At 41.2% G+C, this 11,288-nt stretch overlaps 1 protein-coding gene across 1 annotated transcript; it reads left to right on the forward strand.

Annotated features, from left to right (window-relative positions):
• The first annotated feature begins 1,228 nt into the window (after positions 1-1,228).
• Positions 1,229-2,904, forward strand: LOC110526127 (protein FAM240B). Its single transcript, XM_021606758.3, has 3 exons — positions 1,229-1,406; positions 1,696-1,820; positions 2,710-2,904. Exons 2-3 carry the CDS (start codon positions 1,699-1,701, stop codon positions 2,819-2,821), a joined length of 234 nt encoding a protein of 77 aa, XP_021462433.1. The 5' UTR covers positions 1,229-1,406; positions 1,696-1,698; the 3' UTR covers positions 2,822-2,904.
• Positions 2,905-11,288: the final 8,384 nt, after the last annotated feature.

Consider the following 11,288-nt stretch of genomic DNA (forward strand, 5'->3'; position numbering starts at 1 on the left):
ACCTTATGCCCTTGGGGGAATCTCAATGATTGGATGGCATTGAGGTAAAGTGAACTGTTGCACTTGCAATATAAAGACACTGGTTGCGGCCCAAACACTAAAAAGACACACCCTATCCCCTCAGTCCTCAAATAAAGTGGACACTTCTGATGACGTGTCATGACGTCTGACGAGAATAAACTTGCAGGGCAATGGGCGAGAGAGGAAGGAATGATTTTTAAATGGACCACCCTTGGCCGGAAATTTGTCACTCGTTCATCCCACAATGATTGTGTTTTCAGCCACCGGTGGCTTGTGGGTGCTTTATGTGCACCACAGTCAATTATGAGTGCATGTCTACTTATATGAAATATATAATTAATATAAGCCTACTGTATGAAAGCTAGCAAATGAATTAGCTAAATAACATTTGCCTGCCTAGCTGGAACTTCTGAAGAAGGAACATTTTTTATTTCTACAATTTCCAAAAGATAACCAAACAAAAACACATTTACTTTTTACAAGACGTGTTTGTGTCGTCATGTGCATTAGTAGCACAATGTCAAACTTATTTGCATTTGTTTCTACTTACATTTGTATGTTGACTTCTCCATTGACGTTGTTTTTCAGTTTTCACAGACTTTTCTTAGCGGATGTACTATTGTCGCGAATTGAATTATGTGGAGTTTCAGTTTCAGAGTGAACATAATTGTACACTTGCAAAGCCGACTAAACACGGGGGCTGAGGGGCTTACGTTGCAAACTTCCCTTGCTTGGCGAATCATTTGGACTGCCCTCCTTTTACCTCAATGCCATCCAATCATTGAGGTTGTCATAAGCAGTCAAGGAGTTGTCAAGAAGATGTCAAGGATTTTCTGGTCATAAATTAGAACCTGATACATTCATCAGTTTTACAAGTAACACGATCCACAGCTACCCAGTCTAGCCTTGCTGCTCTAGCCTCTCAGGGGCCACCGTCTTAAAATGTGGCGCGAGCCATTCAAATTGAATAAAAGGGGATGATATCAAATGACTGATGCGATCTAGCCAGAATGAACAGAACAAGCCAATCCTTCTTTTGGTGCTGGTGTCATTGGAGTAGTGGGGGCGATTAGAATAAGGCCAGTGTGGGAGGCCCCTAATGCTGAGCTGAGCACTACTACAGCTCTGCTATAGGTCCCCTCTAAACATAATGTCATCAGACGTAACAAAGGGAAGTAACGCTATGTTTCCCCCTCCCTTCCAAACTCTTCTCAAAAAGGCCAGATGACACGAAGGTCTTATGTTGTCCCCTCTTAAATAAAGCTCAGCAGGGGGCGCGGAAGAGGGGAGACTTTCATCGGCACCACATCCACCACGACAGGACTATACAGTACATCCTGTGACATTGAGGCTCTTTGGGAGAAGAAGGTTCATACCCACAGAAGGTTTGTTTTTAATGATCTATGCATGCTGTTCCTCTTATTAGTCCAGCTGTTTGGAACTCATTGTCTCATCACTAATATCTGACTACATATACTGTAGCTACTATCTACTACTATACAAATACATATTCAAGATGAAAAATGTATTACTGTCAAGAGTAAACATAATTGACATTGATTTTCTGAGCCTTTGAGAAATGTGAGACATTGCGTAGCTTTTTCGAACCAGAATCAAATCTAGCAGAATTGATTTGAGTCCATGTTAACTAATTAGATGTGTATTTTCTTCTAGGAAATGAATGTGGCTCTTATTCATGATAAGCTTTTTATAAAAGATCTCTGGGAACAAAAAATTGCTAAACACGACCAAAGGACAGAAACTGAAGACATGAGGAAGAAAAATAGTGCTCTCACCAAGTAAGAATTGTTAGACATTCTGAAGGGATACACTTTTGTGCTATAAGAATACTGCACAGGATATGAGGAAAGGTTCCTCAAGGGAAACAAAAGGTCTATTTATTTATGTTTTTGCAGAAATTTTCTTCTTCATATTTGGATTAGGAATACATCCTGCTGTGAGTGATAAAACTTCCACAATTTAGGCGATATCACTTTCGACGCACATGCTACATGTAACAGATCATGATTTTGTTACGAGCAAAATGGTAACACTAAGGGCAACTTACACTGACAATCATATTAAAGTACTTGGCCATAAGAATCTCTAACCACAAAAGCAAAAGCGCACTCTAATATCTCATAACCCCATTGCTTGTCCGTAGCTAGTCCATGTAATCATGTGTATATCCCCGATCTGAGAAGGACTGGAAAAACTTTAGGGAATCCGATATGATAATCAGAGAGTGTTGAGTGATATTAGGGGATGCCATATTCCATGCTTAGCTGTCCTACAATAACCTGTGCTGCTTTAAGGTTAGAGGATTATCAGACACAGCAGTGTCATAGCAGTGTCACAGCAGGAACAAATGCAATAAGCCAAGTAGATGTGAGGAAGGTGGCAGAGCCATCCTCACAATACTGGGCACAAGAGCATGGTGTCACAAATAATAAACCCATTGGAATTCCTAGAGGAATTGTCGTAGAAATTTTGCCTGGGTGCCCATTTGTTTCTGCTCTCTTGCTAATGAAGTTGTTAAAAGCACAAACAGATCTGTAACCAGGCTAGAAAAAATCCATTGTCCTAACAATACACATACAATTAAGTAGCCTAAAGCAATATTGGAAACATATGGCTTATGGAATGTGTCTGACTTTAAAAAAATGATAATACTTTGTCTTTACATAGGCTGCGAGACGAATGGCACCGAAGGCTTGAGAGTCGAACAAAACATCTGAAGAAATTAAATGACGAACTTCTGAGGAAGAGCAAACTTGCCAAACAGGCAGATGACACATAACGGAGTGTTGCATTTGTCCCCTCTGTTCTCGTGAAGAGTGATGTATTTTTTCTGATATCAATAAAAAACGTGTTTTATCATGATCACTCCTGTTTTGTCTCACACTGAGGGAAGATTCACTATTGAGCATACTTTTTAGTCCAGCATTATCTATACTTAGGTTTAAGGCTTACGCATAGGCTTAAGTAGGCTTAAGTGAACGAAGTGTACACACTTGCAGTTAAAACAGTTTGAAGAGTGTTGGAAACTGACTCGAGGAGTTCAGTTTTCTCAAGTGTATTCTAGTATCACTGTAAAAGGACTGCAGAAGTCAACTATATAAATTGTGCCATTTCTACATGGAACAATGACACTATTGGTATGAATATAGGAAGTTTTACTGAGATCATGTATAAAAATATCAAAGTAAATGTTAGTTTGGGACAGATTACGTTGGTAAATATGTCAAATGATTTATTTCTGTTGGAAAATACTCAGTATCCTAAGCAGTCGGTGAAGGCGTGTAGGTATTTATCACTTTATAAACTATAGGCTAGCGGCTATGAGTAGATATTTTTAAATTCTAAGGCCTAAGACACTTATGCTGATATATTTGTGATACCTCCTCAGGAGCAGCCGAAGCATCACTCAGGCGGGTGCTACACTGTTGTCGGTGGTGCACTAAGACATTCAGAGGAAGTATGGGGGAATGAATGTTGGAGATGGCAAGGTGCCTTGAAGAAGAGCCTGTCTGTCAGGCTGACTTTCTCCCGGATCCTGGCCACTGTAACTATCAATACCCTTATCTTCACTCATCCTGCCTTTCCGAACTGCCTCTACTTCTATCTGAAGTAGGCTAGAGACACCATTTGCATTACATTTTTTTAAATATATCTATAAATTGCTGTGCCTGTTTATTTTTTGCTTTGCAAGTTATAGGGACTACAATGGAAATAAGTCTCTGACTTTTGTGATATCCTTGTCATGTTTACTGTGTTCTACGTATTAACTGGTAATTAGAAATATATCTATCTACCTCTATTCCAGTGAAATTGTCAGCCACTTGTTTTGGTAGACCTATTAGCCACTCTAAAATATGCAGTTTTGTCACAAAACACAATGCCACAGATGTCTCAAGTTTTGAGGGAGCGTGCAATTGGCATGCTGACTGCAGGAATGTCCACCAGAGCTTTTGCCAGAGAATTGAATGTTCATTTCCCTACCATATGCTACCTCCAAAATTGTTTTAGAGAACTTGGAAATACGTCCAACCGGCCTCACAACTACAGACCACGTGTAACCACGCCAGCCCAGGGCCTCCACGTCCAGCTTCTTCACCTGCGGGATTGTCTGTAATAAAGCACTTCGGTGGGGAAAAACTCATTCCAATTGGCTGGGCCTAGCTCCCAAGTAGGGCCTAATGAATTTATTAAAATGTTCTGATCTCTTTATATGAACTGTAACTCAGTAAAATCTTTGAAATTGTTGAGTGTTGCATTTATATTTTTGTTCAGTGTAGTTAGAACAAGTTGTCAGAGCACTACCACTGTGACATATTCACACAATGAATAGCCTAAAATATTGGAATATCTCAGCTGTTAGCTATTACTGTACCGACCACTTGTCAGTCTATAGAGTAGTCCTAGCCAATTTTGCATGCTGGTATTATTTTCCAAGACCAATGCTAGTTGTCCATTTTTCAACATCACTATGTGGAAAATCAACAATTTGTCATGTACAAACATTTTCAATTACAGAATGGTCAAAGAACATAAAACATATAACACAAGAAGATCATTGAAATGAAGTAAATACAGCACAACTAGAGGGCACAAGGCTCCCCAAACGCTTCTGACATGCAGCCGTTTGCACCCAACAGGTGGTCTGAAGGGCATTCATTATCATGTCATGTGTACTCTCTGTGGTAGGCAAATATCTGACTGACAGCAGTGGCAAAATGTGTTTACTGCCCTGTCAAACTACAGATGGTATGTCACTGTATCACACTCAAAATATTGATTCCTGGTGCCAGTGCTGAAAGATGTTGTCATGAGCATGATTCACTGCTACTCAGCAATAGCCCAGGTTCTCACCCTGTGTATCTTGTATAGTATGAGAGTCAAAGTCTAGACCCACTTTGACAAAAAAAAAAAATCCCAACTCATTATAGCAAAATAGGTATTATAATAAAGGCAAAGTCAGTTATGCACAAAGTAAACAGCTATATGCGGCCAACTTATCACATCATATCGTCGAGTCTCAGTTTAAAGTAAGCCGTAACAGTTGGAGAGTCTGACCTCTATAAAATAATTTAAACCTTAAACATCACCACTCAAAGTACAATTTTATTTATACACTACCGGTCAAAAGTTTTAGGCATTCTCTCAACTAGCTTCACCTGGAATGCTTTTCCAACAGTCTTGAAGGAGTTCCCACAAATACTGAGCACTTGTTGACTGCTTTTCCTTCACTCTGCGGTCCGACTCATCACAAACCATCTCAATCTGGTTGAGGTCGGGGATTGTGGAGGCCAGGTCATCTGATGCAGCACTCCATCACTATCTTTCTTAGTAAAATAGCCCTTACACATTCTTGAGGTGTGTTGGGTCATTGTCGTGTTAAAAAACAAATTATTGTCCCACTAAGCCCAAACCAGATGGGATGGCGTATCGCTGCAGAATGCTGTGGTGGCCATGCTGGTTAAGTGTGCCTTCCAAATAAATCACAGACAGTGTCACCAGCAAAGCACCCCCACACCTCCTCCATGCTTTACATTGGGAAATACACATGCGGAGATCATCTGTTCACTCACACCACGTCTCTCAAAGACACATCAGGTGGAATCAAAAATATCAAATTTAGACTCCAGACCAAAGGACTAATTTCCACCGGTCTAATGTCCATTGCTCATGTTTCTTGGCCCAAGCAAGTCTCTTCTTCTTATTGCTGTCCTTTAGTAGTGGTTTCTTGGCAGCAAAATTCGATTCACAGTCTCCTCTGAACAGTTGATGTTGAGATGTGTCTGTAATTTGAACTCTGTGAAGCATTTGTTTGGGCTGCAATTTCTGAGGTTGGTAACTCTAATGAACTCATCATCTGCAGCAGAGGTAACTCTGGGTCTTTCATTCCTGTGGTGGTCCTCATGAGAGCCAGTTTCATTATAGCGCTTAATGGTTTATGTGACTGCACTTGAAACTTTTAAAGTTCTTGAAATGTTCCGTATTGACTGACCTTCATGTCTTAAAGATATGATGGACTGTCTTTCTCTTTGCTTATTTGAGCTGTTCTTGCCATAATATGGACTTGGTCTTTTACCAAATAGGGCTATCTTCTGTATACCACCCCCACCTTGTCACAGCACAACTGATTGGCTCAAACACATTAAGAAGGAAATAAATTACACAAATGAACTTTTAGCAAGGCACACCTGTTAATTTAAATGTATTCCAGGTGACTACCTCATGAAGCTGGTTGAGAGAATGCCAAGAGTGTGCAAAGCTGTCATCAAGGTAAAGGGTGGGCTATTTGAAGAATCTCAAATATAAAACATATATATATATATTTTTTAATTTTACCCTCTTTTTTCTCCCCAATTTCGTGGTATCCAATTGTTGTAGTAGCTACTATCTTGTCTCATTGCTACAACTCCTACGGGCTCGGGAGAGACGAAGGATGAATGTCATGCGATACACAACCCAACCAGCCGTACTGCTTCATACAGCGCTCATCCAACCCGGAAGCCAGCCGCACCAATGTGTCGGAAGCTACACCTGGCAACCTTGGCTAGCGCGCACTGCGCCCGGCCCGCCCCAGGAGTCGCTGGTGCGCAATGAGACAAGGAGATCCCTACCGAACAATCCCTCCCTAACCCGGAGGACGCTAGGCCAATTGTGCGTCGCCCCACGGACCTCCCGGTCGCGGCCAGTTACGACAGAGCCTGGGCGCGAACCCAGGGACTCTGATAGCACAGCTGGCGCTTTCAGTACAGCGCCCTTAACCACTGCGCCACCCGTAATATAAAACATATTTAGATTTGTTTAACACTTTTTTGTTTACTACATGATTCCATTTGTGTTATTTCATAGTTTTGATGTCTTCACTATTATTCTTCAATGTAGAAAATAGTACAAAAATAAAGAAAAGCCCTTGAATGAGTAGGTGTTCTAAAACTTCTGACTGATAGTGTACACCAATATACCACCTGGACCCAGGCCCACTCAATCAGTGTTCCAAATCAGACATTATTTGTCTTTTTACCAAAACACAGTATTTGATTTGGGCAAGAGCTCACTGGAATTGAGTACTGGCACCTCCAATTTTCTTCTGCTTGACTTCCTCCACCTCCTATAGAATATTAGCTCAAAAGTATTGAGGAGTTCCTGCACCTAAATAAAAACGCCAAAATGAGTACCGGCACCTATTTCAGTCCAAGTCAAGCACTGGCCTAAACAGGTGTATGCCATCAGATAGAATTCATAGCAAGAAGTAGGATGGGGTGGGAAAGGGATATATACTGAATAAAAATATAAACGCAACATGCAACAATTTCAAAGATCTTACTGAGTTACAGTTCATATGATAAAATCTGTCAATTGAAATGAATTAATTAGGCCCTAATCTATGGATTTCACATGGCAGGGCAGGGGTGCAGCCATGGGTGGGTCTGGGAGGACATAGGCCCATTCCCTTGGAAGCCAGGCCCACCCACTGGGGAGTCAGGTCCAGCCAATCAGACAGAAATACCCCACCCCCCAAAGACATTTCCGCCGGTGAAGAAGCCGGATGTGGTCTTCGGCTGGTTGGACGTACTGCCAAATTCTCTATAAAGGACATTGGACGCAGCTTATGGTAGAGAAATGGACGTTCCTGCAGTCAGCATGCCAATTGCACAGTCCCTCAAACTGGAGACATCTGTGGCATTATGTTGTGTGACAAAATTGCACATTTTAGAGTGGCCTTTTATTGTCCCCAGCACAAGGTCCACTTGTGTAATGATCATGCCGTTTAATCAGCTTCTTGATAATCCATCCACCTGACAGGTGTGGCATATCTTGGCAAAGGAGAAATGCTCACTAAATGCTCACTAAATGCTCACTGTAAACACATTTCTGGGAAACATGGGACCAACACTTTATATTTTTGTTCAGTGTATGTTGACAATAATAATAATAGTAATAAATGTTATTGGGCAGATGCCATTCAGGACAGTCAAGAACATTGTACATTAAAAGTAGGCCTACATAAAATCTACTGCTGTACATAAAATCTATTTAATGTAGACCTATGTAATGAAATTGAATTATGGTTGATTATTAACCAGGAAAAACAAAGCCCACTATTTTTTTTTTTTAAAGAGACCGCAAATAGAAAAGGATCCTGGAGCATTTGCTAAGTTATTTGATATCAGTGATTTCACTATGAAGGGCCTCCAGTCACCCTCTATATCAATCACTGATTATACCAATCTAATCAAGGGTCATAAAGACAGTTTCAGTATATTCACAGACAATTCTAAAGGTGATTTTGATAAACTCATTAAGCTTAAAGATGATTTGATGGTCAAAAATGAATTCCACTACAGCCCCATTGATGTGAATGGGGAGCTTGTTCGGCCCTCCTTTTTCTGTAGTCCACGATCAGCTCCTTTGTTTTCCTCACGTTGAGGGAAAGATTGTTGTCATGGCACCACACTGCCAGGTCTTTGACCTCCTCCCTATAGGCCGTCTCATCATTGTCGGTGTTCAGGCCTACCACCATTGTGTGGTTAATGATGGTGTTGAAGTCGTGCTTGGCCATGCAGTCGTAGGTGAACAGGGAGTAAAGGGAGTACAGGAGGGGACTAAGCCCGCACCGCTGAAAGGCTCCTGTGTTGAGGATCACTGCGGCCGATGTGTTGTTGCCTACCCTCCTTTTCGGTGAAAAGTGGTACAAGACGGCTGTTCCGACCAAGATCACTGTTAAGGCTACAGGATGGCCTGACTTGATTTGGAGTACTTCCAGATCTATCTCCCTTTGTCACGCTTCCTGCTCCATCTCTTTTAATTGAGTGGCAGGAGCACATTCTTCTTCTTCTTCTTGTCTGCCTGCACATTCTCTTTCCCTTTCTTTGCTCCAATTTCTGTGGTTCCCATTTTGCCTTTAGTTTTACCTTTCACAGTTGCACGTCTATTGGGTGTACTCTACCACCCGTAGAACCCTTTTCATCATCCTCCCTCTCCGGAAGGATTTCCTCCTCCACCAAAGCAGTATTGGCTAACTCTTTGACCAATGCTTTTGAGTCGGCATGTGCAACTTTGATGTCAAAATGCTTTACAATGATGAGCAGATTTGCATTTGTACATTTATTTAGTCTCCCATGTAGCGTTTTCTACAAATGCTTATAACATAAAGTCTGTGGATTTAATTTTATAAGCCCGTGTGCTTATGTAACTTTCAAAATAACTTAATGAATCCTATAACCCCGCAAGGGTGGATGCCAATGACAGAAACATCTCCTAGAGATTAACGTACTTTGGTGCGAAAAGTGCAAATCAATCCCAGAACAACAGCAAAAGACCTTGTGAAGATGCTGGAGGAAACGGGTACAAAAGTATCTATATCCTCAGCCAAATACATTTAAACTCAGTTTTACACAATTCCTGACATTTAATCCTAGTAAAAATTCCCTGTCTTAGTTCAGTTAGGATCACCACTTTATTTTAAGAATGTGAAATGTCAGAATAATAGTAGAGTGATTTATTTCAGCTTTTCTTTCTTTCATCACATTCCCAGTGGGTCAGAAGTTTACATACACTCAATTAGTATTTGGTAGCATTGCCTTTAAATTGTTTAACTCGGGTCAACGTTTCGGGTAGCCATCCACAAGCTTCCACAATAAGTTGGGTGAATTTTGGCCCATTCCTCCTGACAGAGCAGGTGTAACTGAATAAGGTTTGTAGGCCTCTTTGCTCGCACATGCTTTTTCAGTTCTACCCACAACTTTTCTATAGGATTGAGGTCAGGGCTTTATGATGGCCACTCCAATAATTTGACTTTGTTGTCCTTAAGCCATTATGCCACAACTTTGGAAGTATGCTTGGGGTTATTGTCCATTTTCAAGACCCATTTGCGACCAAGCTTTAACTTCCTGACTGATGTCTTGAGCTGTTGCTTCAATATATCCACATAATTTTCCTGCCTCATAATACCATCTATTTTGTGAAGTGCATCAGTCCCTCCTGCAGCAAAGGACTGCCACAACATGATGCTGCCATGCCGTGCTTTATGGTTGGGATGGTGTTCTTCGGGTTGCAAGCCTCTCCCTTTTTCCTCCAAACATGATGATGGTCATTATGGCAAAGAGTTCTATTTTTGTTTCACCAGACCAGAGGACATTTCTCCAAAAAGTACCATCTTTGTCCCCATGTGCAGTTGCAAACTGTAGTCTGGCTTTGTTATGGCGGTTTTGGAGCAGTGGCTTCTTCCTTGCTGAGCGGCCTTTCAGGTTATGTCGATATAGGACTCGTTTTACTGTGGGTATAGATACTTTTGTACCTGTTTCCTCCAGCATCTCCAAGGTACTTTGCTATTGTTCTGGGATTGATTTGCAATTTTCGCACCATGGTACGTTCATCTCTTGGAGACAGAACGCGTCTCCTTCCTAAGCGGTATGATGGCTGCGTGGTCCCATGGTGTTTATACTTGCGTACTATTGTTTCTACAGACGAACGTGGTACCTTCAGGCGTTTTGAAATTGCTCCCAAGGATGATCCAGACCTGTGGAGATCTACAATTTTTTTTTCTGAGGTCATGACTGATTTCTTTAGATTTTCACATGATGTCAAGCAAAGAGGCACTGAGATTGAAGTGAGGCCTTGAAATACATCCACAGGTACACCTCCAATTGACTCAAATTACATAAATTAGCCTATCAGAAGCTTCTAAAGCCATGACATAATTTTCTGGAATTGCTGTTTAAAGGCACAGTCAAGTTAGTGTATGTAAACTTCTGACCCACTAGACTTGTGATGCAGTGAATTATAAGTTAAATAATCTGTCTGTAAACAATTGTTGGAAAATTACTTGTCATGCACAAAGTAGATGTCCTAACCGACTTGCTAAAACTATAGTTTGTTAACAAGAAATTTGTGGAGTGGTTGAAAAATGAGTTTTAATGACTCCAACATAAGTGTATGTAAACTTCCAACTTGAACTGTAAACCCTTAAAACATAGAAGGAAATAACTTCAAAACAACTGCATCTGCATCTCAGTGCTTGAGGCGTCACTACAAACACCATGGTTCAATTCCTGTCTGTATCACAACCTGCCGTGATTGGGAGTCCTATAGGGCGGTGTACAATTGGCCCAGTTTTGTCCGGGTTTGGCCGGTGTAGGCCATCATTGCAAATAAGAAGTTGTTCTTAACTGACTTGCCTAGTTAAATACATATATTTTAAATACTCCCATTCCTCCCCTCCGGCGTTCGACGTCGCCGGTATACTAACCACT

The sequence above is a fragment of the Oncorhynchus mykiss genome, chromosome 6, assembly GCF_057628025.1.
Source record: "Oncorhynchus mykiss isolate SJ-2025 chromosome 6, ASM5762802v1, whole genome shotgun sequence".
NCBI lineage: Eukaryota > Metazoa > Chordata > Actinopteri > Salmoniformes > Salmonidae > Oncorhynchus > Oncorhynchus mykiss.